We start from the raw sequence: 18,601 nt of genomic DNA, 5'->3' as shown, positions 1-18,601 counted from the left end.
TTCAATACAATTTCAGTGTCAGTTCCTACAATTACAGTGTAATTCTGGTAACACCAATGACTGCGGTCTATGGGAAACACACTCAACATGTGTCGCTGCGATGAGAGCAGAATCAATATACTGTAGTCACAGTGAAAAATCTATTGAAGGTGTTTTTACTGATTTGATGTCACTCTCTGGCACCAATCGAAACTGCATCTACATGAGCCATTATTGAATTTCACGTTTTTACTTGCTTCCAAACATGTTGCCATTAGAGTGTAACTGTTGGAAAGATGAAGACGTCCCTGGTGTCTGGGGCACTGCTGTCTATATCACTTTTTAATTTCCCATCTTTGAAAAATTCATTTTATGAGCTTAAAGAACCAGCAAATGTGTGAATGCATGTGTGTCCAAAATGTTATTTCATATTCAAAGGGGGAAACAAACACTGCAGCTGTAGTTGTGGCCAGTTTGTTATACAGAGATAGGACAGCCATGGTGAGAAATTTCACTAAAATAAATCGGTTTGAAGCAGCATGTTTGGGAAGGAATTTGAGGAGCAAAGGGAGGTGTTAAAAACCCCTTTGGAACAATGAATGATTTTGTAGACTCTACTCCTCTTTACGCAGAGTTTGGAGTTGAAGGGGACAACCTGAAGCCGTTTGGTTCGTCTGGACATTTCATTGAGGGGAAGAAAAAAAAAAACTTTATGGGTGGGGCTTGGTGAGAGGAAAGCGAGGGAATTGAGAGCGAAAACAGGGTGATGTGTGTGCTGTGAATTCAAAGCTGGGTGGGTCTACACTGTTTCACATTCCCAAAAAAACTCCCGGTGCCGTGTGTTAAAGCGCTTTCAGGTAAAGTTTATCCACGTTGTTTACACTTTTGAAGTTATTGTATGGACAATACGCTGTGGAACGCTCTAACGCATGATTTGTGTGTGGTTTTTTTTTTTTTTTTGTTATGTTGAGAAAAAGAGAAAAGTTAACTCCAGGTTTCCTCCAGCGCTTTGAATGATTGTGCGGATATGATTGTGCGCAGAAAAAGTATTTTAAAGAACAGCATAGAGTGGAATAGTCAACAGTGTTTATATTTATGTTTATTTAGAGGTATGTTTATTATTGGTTTCTCTATTCTCGCGCTCTTTCCAAAGTTGTTGACTCTAGTACAGGGCCTGTGTGTGTGTGTGTTGTTGTTGTTGTTTTTGGGTGTGTATGTGTGTGTGTGTGTGTGTGTGTGTGTGTGTGTGTGTGTGTGTGTGTGTGTGTGTGTGTGTGTGTGTGTGTGTGTGTGTGTGTGTGTGTAATGGAGCGGCCCCAATTTGGGAATGCCCTAACACCGCGGTCTAAACAAATGCGCCTTTCTTGTCGACGGAAACAGTGAAAATGGCAATGAGTCGTTAAAGCAAACGGATAAGTGTTTCTGGGCGCAACAAATGGGTCGCAATTTATTTGAGCTGTCATATTGTAGAAAAAAAAGTGTTTTTAAAGAAAAAAAATGTTGAAACTGAAAGTGTGAAACTGGTTATGCGATGTGTGTGTGACAGCATATGTGTCATATTAAAAAATGTGTCTGTCTGCGAGACTTCTGGGGCGAGTTTGAGCTTGCATGCAACGGCTCTCTGTCAGGATTTCTTTCGGGTTGAGTAACAGTATTAATTTGGGACAGCTGTGGGAATAGATGCTTCCTAATGTACAAGCCTGTGTTACATAAGTCCGTCCGTGGAAAATTAATAATAGTGTGCATCCTTCCGCCTCGCCATTGTTATCAGTTTTCAGAAGGCCACGATGTTGATGCTGGCTGGAATCGTTGTCCTGCACATTACCACCATCATCCTGCTTCTGGTGGCCGCCATCGATAATGTAAGTGGATGATTTATCTTGTTTCTCATACGCCAAGTGCTCAGAGTTAGAACGTAAGTTTTTTTATGAGCCAATAAATGCCAATTCTTATTCATGATTTGTTCAAACACCTAAAGCAATAGGTATTTCTGTATGGAAGCTCAGGGTAGCACATGTGTCATTAAACCAATTGGAATAGCCTGGATTAAAATGTTAAAAATTGTGTTTTTGGTATTTTGACACTCAGTGTTGCAAATCTACAGACAAACGTTCACCAGCTCTTACAGAATATTAAAACAAGCAGCCAACTTAATAAGACAGTAAATATGCAAAAAGTGTACTAAATATTTCTTTGCATGTGTCGCAACCACTGTGTGTGCATTGATATTTTTGATATCTGTGTTTATTCTCATCTCCCTGTGTGTCTTCAGGCCTGGTGGATCAGTGATACAGTGTCAACTGACTTGTGGGGCAGGTGGGAGTTCACAAACTCAGCCTGGCATTTCACCAACCTGAAAAACTATCCGGAGGGTAATGTTCATTCATTGACTTGATTTGACTGGAGGTATAAAGTGTTAAGATGTACAATTCTACAATATGTTCATACATGATCAGTAATTATTGTATGAATGTAAATAGTGGTATTAGAGCTGTTATAATGCAAATAATTACACAGTGCTTTAAGGTGAACATCGCCTTGTATCTGTGTTGTTGTGGATCCTTCACTGACTGTGTGTCTGTTTTGTCATTCCTGCTGCTGCAGAGTATCTCCAGGCGGTGCAGGCCACTTCAGTGCTGGCCTGCATTTTTGCCATTCTGGCCTTGTTTGTGTTTGTGGCTCAGCTGTTCACCTTGCCCAAAGGCCAGAGGTTCACCTTCACCGGCATTTTACAGCTTATCGCCTGTAAGTAACCCAGTCAAAATTCTAACCTGCAGCTGCAAGAAATATAGATTTATTTTCTTGTATACTTTAGCATATTAAAATGTGTTAACTTTCTCTCAGAGGTGGTGAGTAAGAGCAGAACAAAACAATAAGTGGATGTTTTAATATAGATGCAATTGTGTGTTACAAGTAAAAGTCCTGCATTGAAAATGTTACTTAAGTAAAAGTAAGTAAGCAGAGCTTAGCTGCAGCATGTACAGATGTGTTCAGTGTTAAAACAAACATGGATGCAGGTGCAGAAGGTCAGTGATTTTCACTCCTGTGTCATCCAGGTTCAAGAGTCTACATCAGCAGGTTTGACCTGTTAATTCGTAGAGTCTCAACGACACATGATTGAAAATCACTGCAGTAGAGTACAACTGTACCAAAACAAACCAAACCAAAACAATATATTTTGAGGTGAGAGGCTGTTTGTAAAGCAGGGTGGAGAAGTGATTGTTCAAACATCTGTGAAGATATTGTCGGGAGCAGAGATGTTCAACAGGGGGTCCAAGGCCCCAAGGGGGTCCTCAGAGTTACTACAGGGGGGGCCACCAAATTATTAATTTTTTCAAAACTGAAAATGTCTTACCATGAATCTAACATATTATTAGCAAATATAAATCAGCCTATTTGTGAAAAAAAAACAAAAAAACATTAATGATAGGCTACCTGGCCTATGGGTAAGGTAGTCACCAAGGTAGATCCACAGATACAGTTCATCCTAAGGATTCACTCCGTCACATGTATGTTTAGCAATAAAACTATAATTTATTAAATTATGCCAACAATTATTTAATAGCTTAGTATTCTGTACACTAAAAAGGTATGTATAAAGGCTTTGGGCCTCCCACACGTTATTATAGGCCCACTTTAATATGCAACTCAATTTTATACAATATATGTAGTAGGGGGTCCCTGCTCTGTCTCTATTTCAGTTAAGGGATCCTTGCCTTGAAAAACGTTGAAGACCCCTGGTCTGGAAATTAAATATACTAATAAGGGCTGCAACTAACATTTTCACTATCCATAAATCTGATTATTTTCTTTTAATTTTACTCAACAAAACAAACCCATCAAATATTCAGATTTCAGGGACTGGGACAAGGACATTTTTGGCATTTTTCCTTTCGATCAACTAATCAATTAGTTGACAGCTCAGCTCTTGCTAATTATTGATCGGCAACTAGGGCAGAATATTGTGATAATTATCAAAGCCTTAAACCTGTCATTAAGTTACGATACTCACTTGAGTATTCAAAACCAAATGGTAAAGTTAAGCCACATTCATGCCACTGAATTAGGTGTAGTAATCCTACATTTAAATAAAAGATCTAATGCTGTGACAGATTTTGGTAAAAGTGAACGTATTCATGTAGACAGAAGTTCTGTGAACTACAGCAATCTCTTTCACAATACAATTGAGTAAGATAGTTAATTATGGATTATCTTTGGCGCTGCTACTACATTAAAAAAAACAACCTTACAGCAAGTACAAAATGGGATTTTAACATGTACAGTATTGTCATGACTTGATATCATTGGGAAATTAGCGAGGTGAAACTGTCATGTTTCTCATTTGATTGTGATTGCGGTGGAACTGTCTGCTACACCGTCCTTGTTAATGGGCCTTATCTCATAATAGGAGCAATAATTACTTCTTAATTGTGCCTCGTCTGGGTGTATGTGACAATATTCCCCTTTTCTCGCCTACAGGCCTGTGTATAATGATAGCAGCCTCAATCTACACAGCCGAGCTTCACACCAATGAAACGGTGGGAGGATACGGACACTCCTATGTCCTGGCCTGGATCTCTTTTGTCCTCACCTTCATTTTAGCGATCACCTACCTCATCCTGCGAAAGAAGAGCGAGTGAGAGGATAAAAGGAATGAGGGCATGCCTGGGATTATGTTCCAAGTTTGAATTTGGGAAATCAAAGAATAGGAATAGGAAGTGTTTCAAAAATTCTGAGGGAATAAACTGTAGCTAGGAAAGTGTGTGTGTGTGTGTGTGTGCTTACAAGAGCCATTTGTTTATATTTTGAATATTATAAATTGAAATAGAAGTCATGCATGCATTCATGAAGGGCTGAACTTAATCGTTTTACTTGATAGAATTCTATTTAATTCAAGATGTGTAGGGGAATACTATGTAAAGGAATAGACATTTTGAGAAATATATACGCTTTCTTGCAGAGAGTTGGATGAGAGGATAGATGCCAGACTTATATGTGTGCATAAGGTATGAAGCTACTGCCAGCAGACCGTTAGCTTAGCATAAAGACTGGAAACAGCTAGCCAAAAACCAAAGTGTAAAAATGACAAATTGTGGTTTTAGTTAGTGATCTCGAGAGGTGCTGGTTTGTGGATTTTCTTACCTTTTTGACAGAGCCAAGCTAGCGGTTTTCCTGATTCCAGTCTTTGTACTAAGCTAACCGGCAGCTGGAGGTAGCTTCATGTTTACCATACACGACAGTGGTATCAATCTTTGTTTATCTACCTTTCTGCATGAAAGAAATAATTTTTTACCAAAATGTAAAATTATTTCTTTAGGAAGCTACCAAAGTTGATTATGTAGGAGGAAAAAAGCGTAAGCATAATAAGCCCTTTTGAGATTTAGTAGTTGAAAATACTCTGTGAGATGACAGTACTTATCATCCTGTATAATCATGTTGTGAGGCTGACAGTTACTACTGCAGGTTTCCAGAGTCGAGGAGAGAATAAATACTGTATCTGTGAAGGTACGGCATGTTGGCAAAACTGCAACATTCCCATTGCAGTACTTGAACAATCAGGAAAGACAAGCCTTGATATACAGTACAAGTAGTTTTAATCATGTATCCTTATTTTACAACTGAAGTATAGTGTATCCTTTTTAAATCTGTGTACATTGTAACCATTATATTTTTGTAACGTTTTGTATTGAGTTCTTTTTTTTTTTTTTTTTTTAAATCATGTTTGATTTTGTGTCTGTAGTTGGCTGCTATCATAAGAAAAGTACATGCAATTTGTACAAGTGAACATAAATTGAACCAGGGATAGAGGACAGCGGTGTTTCATTTCACCATAATTCCAAACTATGCAATAGGATTTGCTCGTAATTACATGGAATTTAAGCCATATCATGTATTAATAAACGCATTATTACGCAAAGTCTTCATCTTTTATCTATTAAACTGCTGTAAATGCAACTAAAGTCACTGTTACATAATAAATATGTATGAATTGGTCCAGTTCTGTAGCCATCACTCGAGCACACAAGATTTCATTAAAATTAATTTAAAGTTAGTCTTAAGATAGCATCCTGACAAAAACAAGGACAACACAGTACTAGAAAATACTACTGAAATTTTCACTAATTTTTAAATCTGTGCGACTTCGCTTAATAAGGGCAAAGTTTTGTATTGCGAGCATTTCACTGAGTGCAAGTTACAACATTGAACACTTCTTTAGGCCTTACAACAGACCTAGTCAGAAACAGGAATGTTCCATTATATAAAGTATCGTTCCCAGAGGAAGGGAGTAAAAACTTGACTGAACTAAATGCCTTGGCCAGACGGCGTGATGCGCTCCTGAACCACCAGGTGGAGAAGATGATTCTGCTCTGCAGTCAGAAACGGCCTGAGGGGAGAAAAAAAAAGAAAACACATAATCAATATGGAAAATTAGGATTGAAAAGCAATAAAAAGTGCCGTTCAGTTCCCATCACATGATGGAAATTATCACTTTTGAATGCTCACCATAGCTCAGTCTGAAGAGACTTGAGGGACTCTGTGTCCTTCTCCTGACATGCCATCTGCAAAACAGATTTGCTGTTACAGGCTGCACAAATAAAAAACATAACTGCAGATTCCAAAGACCTTGACAAGTTCTCAGAGTCTTGTCAATGTTTATGCTCATTTATAACTATCTGTGGATAGAGTCTGTCCATCCAGAACAAGTTACTTTAAATAATCTTTTATTTAAGTCATGAATAAACATTAATCAAGAACTGTGAATATTGATTGCTTCATATTAATACAGGTAAAAGTCTACCAACACTGCAAATAAAAAAAACTAATTCCATTTTCAAAGGAAGACAAACTCTAGCACATTTATCTCGGTCACGTGAAGGCTGTGAAGACCATCCTGCCTCATGCAGTGAACCCCAAATATGTGGACGATAAAACTCACAACTACGGACTGCAGGAGCAGGAAAACATTCTCAGGCAGGAAGGTCACTGAAAGAAGACAAGATCCATGTTTACACTTCAAATAAATGTCACTCATAGAATTCATGATCTTCATTCCTAGTGAAAAGACAGTGTCTATAATTCAAAGATAATAGATAAATATTGAGATGCATTTACCTTGGCTGTGAGGGTCAAAAGACTCCCATGCGTATCTCTCCAGGGTCTGGGCATGTTCTGGCAACAACTTCTGAGGTGGAGGCTGCACAGAAAACAGCAACATTAGATCAAGTGCTGCTGCACCAGTACGTAATGTAAAGATGTGGGATAGATAATTAATATAGTGTCATACAATATCAATACTCTTGGCATCAGTAATGCAATATTTTCTGTTGCAGTGCTGATGTGGAGGTGTTTACTTCTTTTAATGCTTAAAATTGTACTGTTCTGTTTTCTGACAGTTCACCCTTTGGCTAGTTGATGGCTATTTGTATGGAGGATATATTTATTCATAATTCAAATTGAAAGTCCAAAGAGAAAACTAAGCAAGATCAAATTAAAAATATTATTTTACTACGCTACTAGGAAAAATTATTCATAATTTAATTTTAAAAAAGGAAATGGAAACTGAAAAAGCAAAGTTAAAATGTAAAATGATCATTTGAAAATGTAAAGTGCAATGCAAAAAGTCAAATTTAAAATGCAAAGCTTAAATATAAATGCTTAAACTGAAATCTTTGAAATCTTTTATTGATTGAAAATCGCAATGGAAATAAAAGAGAAACATCAAATATGAAACTCAAAATGTGAAATGGAAAAGCTTAAATGGAAATACTTAAAATCTGAAATAGAAAAAAAAGATATATTTTTATTTTAGCCTTTGCTCTTTATAATTTTTAATTTTATCTTTTAAATTTTTAATTTGGCAACTGCCCTTTGACATTTTAAGATTCACCTTTTCCATTTTGATTTAACATTTGGAAATGACAGATGTCAAAATGAGTAGGAGTGGCCCAAAGGCTGGTGGGAGGGTCTGAAACAAAAGGGGTGCAGAGGCACCTTATGGACAGCAGGGGGAGGTGACTGCTGGGAAGCACACTGAGTTGAGGAGCATCTGGTTGCAGCTTCGCTACCACGCTGGCTTTGCCTGTTGTTTCACATTAGATGATAGAAACTGATGATGTAGCCTATTTCATCAAAGGATCAAACTTTATTCTTAATCATCACATACACACAGTACAATGTAGTGAAATTATATTACTGCATTTAACCCATCCTAAGTATTAGGAGCAGAAGACAGCTATACATACAACTTGGGGTTCAGTGTCTTGCTCAGGGACACTTTGACATGTGGCCGGAGGAGCCTGGGATTGATCCACCAACCTTGTGGTTGAGGGGCAACCACTCTCCCTTCGAGCCACCCAACATGCAACAACAGTGAAGTTTTCATGTAGTTACTGTAATTGGGCCCGTATACTTTTTCGTTCATTTGATTTCCAATTTTGAAACGATATCCAAATTTGAAAAAAAATAATTCATTTTAAACCTTGTTAATATTGATGACAAAGTGTTCAAACGGAAAACAAGCCATATTTCAGAAAATTAACTTGTCCATCAGTGTTTTCCCACACATAGACTAATGTGTGGCGGTGCGCACGGCACGGCCGCCTAACATTGCGTTTCGATATTAATAAAAAAAAATGTAAACGCTATTTAAAACACGTTCTTCTGCATTTCCTTTCCCTGCTCTCCTCCGTCTCTCTGTCACTTGTGTCTCTCACACACACACACACACACACACACACACACACACACACACACACACACACACACACACACACACACACACACACACACACAAACACAGTGCTTTGGTGTTTTTAGCCCCCAACGTCGTCTTCCAGGCAGCACGGCAATAGTTATAGTTAGGGTTAAGGCGACGTTGGAGGCTTAAAACACCATTGATCCCACTGTGCACACAGCGTCTGTCTCCATAAGGTGAAAAGACGGCTGGCGAAATTCACAAGTTCACGAAAGGTTGGTATCTATCTCGTGACCACCTTTACAACAGGCAGCGCTAATCTGTAATGTTGCCCAAGAAATGAAAACCGGCAGCTGATTGGACGAACGCGTCACATGGGTTTGTTTTCTCCGGATATTGAGAGCCAGACTGTCATGGCAGCCGTTCAGAATACGATCTCAAATTGTACTAAAATAGTTCACTGAAACGTGTTTCTGAAAACATTTTAAGCGAGAAATAGGCCATGCAGTTGCTGAATCTGTCTTCATTTCAGCTCAACAAAGGTCAGTTTAAAAGATTTTCATCAGATTTTGAGAGACTCTAGTCACCTCATTCCGCTCGTCATTTCCGGGTGAGTCCCGATTTCCCTGCCGCCGACCGAACATGTCAGGTCGGCCAAAATGAACGCCGACAGCCCCCCAGACGGACGACGGCACGGAACACACTGAACAGATTTGAGTCACTGACCTCGCCAGACTGTCCAACGGCCGATAATCGGGTTAATGTGTCCCGGCCTTAGAAAGTTAACTAGTAGCAAGTTTGCTGTAAAATGCAGTTGGGTTGTCGAGGTCAAAACACTATATGTAGCAGCTGTGAATCAAATAATCTTATTATAAATAATGTTATGTCATTTTTTACTCTTACACTGAATGTTTGCTGCTTAAATCCAGATGAGTATTGAAAAGTATTTTCCGTGACTGAAAAAGGCCCGTGTTGAGGATGAGGACCAGCCTGAACCGGAGGTATCAGTCTGAAACCGAACTGAACAGTCCAACCAGTGTAATTAGTTAGGTTATTAATTTGTTTTACAGTATTTTCAGGCTTCAACCAGTGAAAGACAGGGTCAGGGAGAGAAAGAGATAGATTTGTTAGGCATTAAAGTAGGAGAGGAGGACAGCATCCAATAGCGTGTCCGAAAATAAGTATTCCCCACCCGCCGCCACAATTTGCTTTCTAATCTGTGGGAGACACTGTGTCCATGATTCTATCGAGAGAGAGACTTCCAGCTGACAGCGAGGTCTGTGAGCATCACTGGCTGGCCGGCGGGCAAGCGATCCCAGCCGCCACCAGCTGGCTGTCACGTCAGACTGGAGCTTCTCAAGTCCGACAACATCGGAGCAAATGTGTAATTGGCCATCGATTTTTGTAAAACTGCCCATATTCAAACTCTACACAGTTAATTTCTCGCATAAAAAAAGTCTCAGAAGTGAATTTAGTGGTGAAATAGTAGACGAAAATTGTAAATAGTTTCCAGTTGTTGGCTGCTGCTACTACGGCAAACTCCCGATCTAGATTCTAGAATCTCTGCACCCCTTTCGTTTCAGACCCTCCCACCAGCCTTTGGGCCACTCCTCCTCATTTTGACATCTGTCACATCCAAATGGAAAAGCCAAATGTTAAATCGAAATGGAAAAGGTGAATCTTACAGCTCCTCTGGCACCACCTACAGCCTGTAGTGCCATTGGCAAAATTCCACCGCTCCCGGTCGATTTTCTCCAATCAGGGCCACAGGGGTGGTCTATCTGCCTGTCAATCACTGCTCAGGCACACACATATATAGCGTTCTCCCCTGTGGGAGGGGCTTAGGAGACGGTTTGGGCTGCAGCAGAAAGGAAGGAGGGACTGAGAAGTTGTTGATGTTCAAATTTGTTGGCAAAGTCCTGGATCTTCACAATCTTACCTACTGCAGCTTTAATTTAAGTATTTCCATTTAAGCTTTTCCATTTCACATTTTGAGTTTTATATTTGAGGTTTCTCTTTTCCATTGCGATTTTCAATCAATAAAAGATTTCAGTTTAAACATTTATATTTAAGCTTTGCATTTTAAATTTGACTTTTTGCATTGCACTTTACATTTTCAAATGATCATTTTACATTTTAACTTTGCTTTTTCAGTTTCCATTTTCTGTTTTTAAATTAAATTATGGCATAATTTTTCCTAGTAGCGTAGTAAAATAATATTTTTAATTTGATCTTGCTTAGTTTTCTCTTTGGACTTTCAATTTGAATTGTGAATAAATATGAGATAAAAATGGTTTTCCCTTATTGAGGCTGTATTTTCCACTTCAGTTACACAGATATTGTGATATAGATGGTTTTCTTGCAATGTCTTGTCTTTTTATTAGGGCTGCAGCTATTGATTCTTTTTGTAATCGATTAATCTAGCACTTTATCGATCGATTAATCGGATAATTTTTTTTGCGTTTTTAACAACCCAAAAAAAAGCAACATTTTTGGAAAAAAGACACATTTGTATTGCCTACATTGCTTACAATATCATCTCTCAAAAAAAATAAACATATTAAGTGCATTTAAGTGCCATATTACATTGTTTTTTTTGTTTTTTTTCAAATATCAACCTCAAACTAAGGCATACATTAAACATACACAAACATTACATTAAGTTGTGCAACTTAACTTTCAGAACTACAAGTTTCAACCTGAGACTGATCTGCATATACAGTAGGTCTATATGTCTATATGTAAATATTAGTTATACTCAATCTAGAGAGAGAGAAAAAAAAAAAAAAAAAAAAAAAAAAAAAAAAAAAAAAAAAAAAAAAAAAAAAAAAAAAAAAAAAAAAAGAGATGCAACAATCAGCTGTTTTTCCGAAGGGATAGTCAACGCGTCAGCTCTTTAGATCAAATTGTGGTCACCACTACGTATTTTCTGGTCTTTGTTTTTGGTAGTTGTTGTGTTTGGTGTAGTTTCATCGTCCATACCACACTGTGATTTACTTTTGTCGGGTCCGTTTCGTGGAATGGATGATTAAGTTAGACTCCATGTTTTCTGTTGAGATGCTGAAGCATTGACGTCGTGCTATTATCGTGGTAAGCTAGTTTGATTTTGCAGTAGACACACTGTACAGAGTTTTCGTTTTAATTATGTTTGAACTGATTCCAAACTTTGGACACTTTGTCGTTTTCTCCAGCCTGTCTCTTCTCTTAGCCCCTCACTATTTACGCTCTGGCATGTGTCGCCAGCAGCAGGCTGAGCCACGTCTGTGCGACAGTAATAATGCTCCGTGCGGAAACACCGTCCGTCAGCGATACAACGTTGGTAACATTGATTTAACGAAGATTTGAGGCAAGTCATTTTGCATCGAGGATTTTTTGTAATCGAATTATTCGAAGAATCTTTTCAGCCCTACTTTTTATATAAAATAAATGTGCCTACCTCAAGAAACATCAGCAGTAGTACTCTGGAGATCTCACATTTTGCCACAATGTCCAGAAATGCACCTTTTTTCAGGAAAATGAAGATATACAAAAGAAATGAAGAGAGTTCAATATTTCACCATTTTCCAGTCAGTGTAATCACATAAAATTAAACAATGATTTTAAAGCACAAAGTGAGGCACTGCCTTTAAACACCGTCTTTGTTTAAACATCCAGCTGTTGATCTCAACAATAGAAATGTTTTTGAAATAGTGTATTTAGCCTCTATTCCAAAAATTCTGTCACTGGGGATTCATTCATACATAGGATTATTTTAGGCAGGTAGAACCTGTAGATAAATGCAAAGTCTCACCAACAGGGGTGCTGATGCCTGGCAGCTGCAGTCCTCTCTCCTGGCATATCAGCTGCATCTCAGTGAACACTGACAAAGCACCGTCGTAGTCACCTGCAAAAACACAAGAGCTAAAACTGCAGAAAAATCAAGACAAATCATATGTGCACATAAAACACACATCAGCTACATATCAGATGTATCAGACAGTCTGACTGAACTCACGGGTGAGGATTTTACACGTAGCCATTTCTCCCATCGACAGCAGAGCTTCAATTGGCGTCTGTGTCTGCAACTCTGCAGCCCTCTGGTAATGAACAATAGCCTCTCCTGGTCTGTTCATCTCCTATTGAAACCAGAGGAGGATTTGAGATTAACATGTCATTTGAATAACAGTATATCAAGTTAAAATCAAAGCGAGGATCAGGAAAATGTATCTTTTAGGACAGCTTGAAGAGCTGATCCAAAGTTTAACCTTCAGCGCGTTGCCAAGTTCTAGACACAGGCTGGCTGCCATCACAGGCTGGTTCATCTCAATGTGCACCTGTAAGCCATTTGTACATCAGCATTATTTTACAGTCTCTATCGAAATGTATTACATAATATATTCTGCAAACCCTTAATCTGTATATATATTCCACAAAAATTGCATACAGTATACTATACATATTTGTGTATTTTACAAATATTTCACTAATGTGTTTAGAACTGTTGCTTTAAGCACAAAAAAACTAGGGATCATAATGTACCTTGATGGCAAAACTGAAGCAGTTGAGTGCAGCCTGAAGGTGCTCATCAAAGCCCGGGGCCTGCAGCGCCCGGTTCTCCTTCTCGGATGAGAGAAAGAGGCGGGCAGCATCGGTTAACGCCAGAGCCTCTCCGGGAGCGTTAAAAAGAGTCTGCTCACACCTGCAGTCAAGACATTCAGGATGTGTAACAACAGTAAACATGTCATCACTATGAATACATACAGGCTCTCTCTGGGCCAGACCAACATCTCTGTCACCCTGTGGTGGTTTATTGTATGGGACATGAATAACTAGAGAGGAGTAATCACTCACTGGACTGTACCTTTATGAGATAATCTGACTATTTAAAACATAGTAGCAGAAATTCCAAAAGTTCCTAATAGACATGGTATGATTTTCCTAACGTGGTTGGAGAACTGACAAATTACTTACCGGTAATTAATGCACAGACAATGTAGTACATTTTTTATGGTTCCGTTCAAGCGTGTCACAAATGATTACATTTACATGCTTTTCAAAAACCAGCAGTTACTTAAAGAATTTTTTATGATGTGAAGGGAGGACTTTAGGTATAGTACATGGCTGAAACTAACACCTGGACAATACACCCATATGTGACTGCTGAACATCTCTTTTCTACAGCCATGGGCATTAATAAGTTGCTATATAACAGCCTCCACTCGTCTGGGAAAGCTTTGCACAAAATTTTAAGCTTGGCTTGAGGGATTTTGCTCCTTATTTGCCAGAAGAACATTAACGAGGTCGCCCACTGATCTTGGGTAATAACGTCTGGCTCACAGTTGACATTGTCGCAAAGATGTTGGATGGGGCTAAGGTCAGTGCTCTGTTCAAGATACATTTACTAAAGCTCTTCCACACCAAACTGAAAAGCCATTTCTTTATGAACCTTGCTTTGTGCATGAGGGCAAACACAACAAAGGGCCTTTTCCAAATTGTTGCCACAAACTTAGAAGTGGGCTATTGTGTAAAATATCACTTAATGTTGTCTTTTGTGTTGTGTTAGACACTGAGGTGGTTCAGGTCAAGCTGGCGCAAAAGGCGTGAGGATACATAAGTGTAAACTCACCTAGCCATGGCCAGGTTACAGAAGGCAGCATACTGAAGGCAGTCCTGCTGCTTCAGCTCCTTGGCTAACTGACCTAACATAGGTGAAAACAGCAAAATACATGCGAGGCAAACTGTGAAGAAACCGTTTGATGACCGTTCTCTACAACATGGAGGATAACAAGGAGAAAGGTTGAAGGTGGTAACATGTTGTGCGTACTGAACGAATACTGTAATTTTGGTGTTAACAGTGTGAAGGTAACGTTAGGTGGTAGGTATGGTTGTGCAGAGACCAGCTGGCACTTACCAAACTGCTCACTTGCCTCTGCTACATTAGGCTTCCGAAGAAAACGTCTGCAACAAAGAAACAAGCATTTCAATTGTCTAAAAGATCTCTATAGTAGCAAGCTATAGTAAAAGCACTTCAGTTAACTGTGCTAAACAGAAGAATTAATGCGCTAATGGATCTTTAAGGTCATTCAGAGGCTGTAGTGGGTTCCCTTTTAAAGCTATTTGTACAAATCGGGTTAAATTGGTATTATATGAAACTAGACAACCTAAAGAATCCAGTGGTATCAACCATGTCATTCTAGCTTGTCGGGAAGGGTGATTAATAATGCTCCAGATTTAGGCTAAATTTTGGCGAGGGAAAAACTGGCATGGCCCTTTTCAAAGGGGTCCCTTGACCTCTCACTTCAAGATATCTGAATTAAAATCAGTTCTATGGGTACCCACAAGGCACAGAATATTATTGGATGGATTCAAATGTAGCAGATTTGAGCTAAACATTCATTGAGTGAACGCTACTCCAGCATAGTATAACAAAAATAGGTTTCAAGATTAGTAATAGCCAAATTCCTAACCTACCTATTTTATGCAACTTAAAAAAAGTAAACACCAAACTAGTAAATGTCTCTCTTAAGGTGGCAAGAGTGAAACTGAGTCATTCTCAACCTTTGTTGTGGTCTGGTTTCAGAATTATGAGGACAGTCCGTTTCAGAAAGCAGGTTTAGTGAAAACTTTGAGTTTGTTAACCCTGAGATGAGGGAAACTCTGGGTTTTCGGTTTCAGAAAGGGAGGTTAATCAAACCTGAGAGAGAGGGGTAACTCCAGCCCGTTTCAGAAAGAGATGTAATTTGATGTAATGTAATTGTCTTGAAGTCAGTTACTATGGTAACTGAGCCTGTGAACCTAACCTGGTTGGGAGCAGGTTTTCTTCAAGAAACCTTTCATTTCCTCATTCATTAAGTCTGTATTAGGCGCATTTTAGCGCAGTTTGTTATCTGCATGAATAAAAAACAGGGTTGGTTTATTAACCATGTTAGGCAGACAATAAAACATGGCATTTCCTTTTGTCGACGATCGTGTTGATGAAGAAGCTGTATTACTTCGCAGGGAGTTAAACATATGTAGGGTAGGGGTGGTACGGTTCACAAAACCCACGGTTCGGTTCGTATCACGGTTTTAGGGTCACGGTTTTTGGTTCTGTACGGTTCTTTTTTCTTTTAATCTTTAACACTCCAGAAATATACTTCAGCATATGATATATAGCTAAAATTAGCATATTGAATGCATGTTGCACAATACATGCACACAGTGGCAGTTCTACCTATTGTTTTATTTCCGCTGTCATCATAGGTAACATGAAATCCAAAATGTTCCCACACACCAGACTATATACGCTGCTGGCGCTTCCTCCAACTCCGGGCAGCCTACCTTATCTCTCCCACTTGACATTTCTGCATGTGACGTGACCTGCAGCAGCAGCACTCCACACTCCACTTGAGGAGCGGTCAAAATCTGACGAAAATCTTTTAAACTGACCTTTGTCGATCAAAAAAAAAACAGACAGATTCAGCAACTGTATGACCTATTTCTCACTTAAAATGTTTTCAGAAACAGGTTTTGGTGAACTATTTTCGTAAAATACGTGGCCTTGACCAACTGCCACTTTGCTCGTTTGAAAGCCAAAAGGTGGGCCAAATTCTCTGGGCGGGCAAAGCAGTGAAAGGGGAGGTATTCCAGATCGGCCCATCTGAGCTTTCATTTTCTCAAAGGCAGAGCAGGATACCCAGGGCTCGGTTTACACCTATCACCATTTCTAGCCACTGGGGGACCATAGGCAGGCTGGGGGAACGCATATTAATGTTAAAAAACCTCATAAAGTGAAATTTTCATGCCATGGGACCTTTAACATAGGTGTCGAAAGCGGGCACTACGGCAATAAGTGGTTAGTACACATTGACCGTGTACTGACGAACAGTGCGACGCACATACGCTCCGAACCGAGACATGCGAACCGAGACAAGCGAACCGAGAGAAGCGAACCGAGCGGTTCCGATGTTTTTTCATGAACCATACCACCCCTAATGTCGGGAGATGATATTGAGGCCCCGACCATATATGTATTTTCATTTCCAGATACTACCCTACCTATTTGAGCGGTATCCTTTTTCTTCCCAGTCTATCAGTTATGTAGCCTAAATAAACTTATCCGTCCTCATATCACTAACGTCACCCATCGTGTACATGCTCTTACATCCCAGCAGATTCTTGTGTCGCATTACGTTTTTTTGCAAACGGCAGTTTTCTTTACAACATTGGTGATGCGGAGAATATTAGTAAAGCCATTGTATAGCAAAGCGCCGTCAGAAGAGTGTGACTCGCTCTGAAAAATTTAAAAGTTTTTGTAGTGTTCCCTGGACACAAACCAGTAAAAGCCATTACAAAGGAGTTCCACAGTATTGCAGGTGAAATTCTCTCTCTTTTGCAGCAGTCACTGTGTTGCTTTTTTAACGAAATATATGTTCAAACTCGCTGTATGTGCGCATGAGTATTTCCGCAACCAGTTTGTTTGTGGCTGTTACCATGGTGAATCATAGTATCATGGTTCCATTCATGTTTCCTTTTTATAGTGGTGGTGCACTAACTCTGAGTGAACCTACTCTGAGTTGACTGAACCAACTCAAATCAGCTGTTCTGGAACCGAGTTCAGGGTTAGACTCAGAGTTTGTTAAACCTCCTTCCTGAAACGGGCCCCTGGAGAATATTAGATACAAAATACAATGTAAGCTCTACAGGATTATTTTGTCCTTGGCAACTAACGCGTTTTTATCAAATTATGTACAGAGTTTCTGGCATTCTTTTATCAAATGGCTTGAAAGAAAGTGCATATATAGCTGCCATTAATGACGATTTAAAAAAAAAGCTGTAAAAAAAGCTGAGCCCTGTATGTTTACAACATCTAGCTCCGCACCTGGACAGGAGCTAGCTAAATTAACCAGTTAATTACTACTATTCATGAACCTAACTAAACCAATGAAATCTACCAACATTATATTGCATTAGAAACAGCATCACATGCATATAAATGTAGGTTAAATAACGTAATATGACACGGACAGTAATGGCAAAGGGCTAAATGTTAGCTTAACCTAGCTTACTAGCGCTAGCTGTATCACTCTTTACCATTATTGTCAAGTAACGTTACGCTAAACCTGATATTCACTGAACTTTCTATTTGAACTAAGGTAACTTAACGCCTTACTTTTTCAGTTTGTTTGACACGGCACGGTATCTCGCCAGAAAATCGCCCTCTGCAGCCATGGTTAATGCAGAAAAACACAACAAACCAAACCCGGAAGCTAAACTGACAGGAGCGATGAGATTGGCTCGTAGAATCGAAACCTAGCAATTCCATTGGTCAGGGTGGCGCTTATCTGAAGAAGGAAATGCCCAAACATGGAGATATGTTTCAGAAATAGAAATCAGACGGAGACAGGTATTTCTTTTTCATTACATTACATTACATGTCATGTCATGTCATTTAGCTGACGCTTTTATCCAAAGTGACTTACAATTGCTATATATATGTCAGAGGTCGCACGCCTCTGGAGCAACTAGGGGTGAAGTGTTTTGCTCAGGGACACATTGGTTGATGTATCATAGTGGGAATCGACTATCATAGTGGGAATCGAACCCAGGTCTCCCACACCAAAGGCACGTGTCATATCCACTGCACCATCCCACATCCCATTTTTCAATGTATGTAGTCATTTACGTATGCAATTTAAAAATGTTAACCCGCTACATTTCAGAGGGACACACTGTACATTTTTGTTTGTTTTATTTTACATTTTTTTTTACTGTATATTATTAACAGTCTATGTTTTGAACCTATAATGCATTTTTATATAGTAAATTTGACCTCCCAACAGTAAATAAAATAGTTAATATTAGATCCACTGCAACCAGCTACAACATTACAATGTTAATGCAACCGTATGAATAATATAATACATTATAATGTAACACTAATAGAGGCTATTTTGCCTGCACAATGAG

General features: G+C 39.1%; 2 protein-coding genes across 2 annotated transcripts; one reads left to right on the top strand and one right to left on the bottom strand.

Moving 5' to 3' along the window:
• Positions 1-693: 693 nt before the first annotated feature.
• On the top strand, positions 694-5,896 carry emp1 (epithelial membrane protein 1). Its single transcript, XM_039821542.1, has 5 exons — positions 694-836; positions 1,751-1,841; positions 2,252-2,351; positions 2,584-2,724; positions 4,459-5,896. Exons 2-5 carry the CDS (start codon positions 1,767-1,769, stop codon positions 4,617-4,619), a joined length of 477 nt encoding a protein of 158 aa, XP_039677476.1. The 5' UTR covers positions 694-836; positions 1,751-1,766; the 3' UTR covers positions 4,620-5,896.
• Positions 5,674-17,937, bottom strand: zgc:101679 (uncharacterized protein LOC450058 homolog). The gene is made up of 12 exons (XM_039821126.1): positions 17,805-17,937; positions 14,565-14,611; positions 14,280-14,352; positions 13,193-13,352; positions 12,919-12,987; positions 12,669-12,789; positions 12,465-12,557; positions 12,111-12,175; positions 7,093-7,174; positions 6,917-6,963; positions 6,484-6,539; positions 5,674-6,364 (listed from the first exon to the last, which is right to left on the bottom strand). The coding sequence occupies exons 1-12, from the start codon at positions 17,861-17,863 to the stop codon at positions 6,283-6,285; spliced, it is 954 nt and encodes a 317-aa protein (XP_039677060.1). The 5' UTR covers positions 17,864-17,937; the 3' UTR covers positions 5,674-6,282.
• Positions 17,938-18,601: the final 664 nt, after the last annotated feature.

This window comes from Perca fluviatilis, chromosome 1 (genome assembly GCF_010015445.1).
Source record: "Perca fluviatilis chromosome 1, GENO_Pfluv_1.0, whole genome shotgun sequence".
Lineage (NCBI taxonomy): Eukaryota > Metazoa > Chordata > Actinopteri > Perciformes > Percidae > Perca > Perca fluviatilis.
Note: the sequence above shows the minus strand (reverse complement) of the source record. Positions and strands in the feature narration are given on the sequence as shown.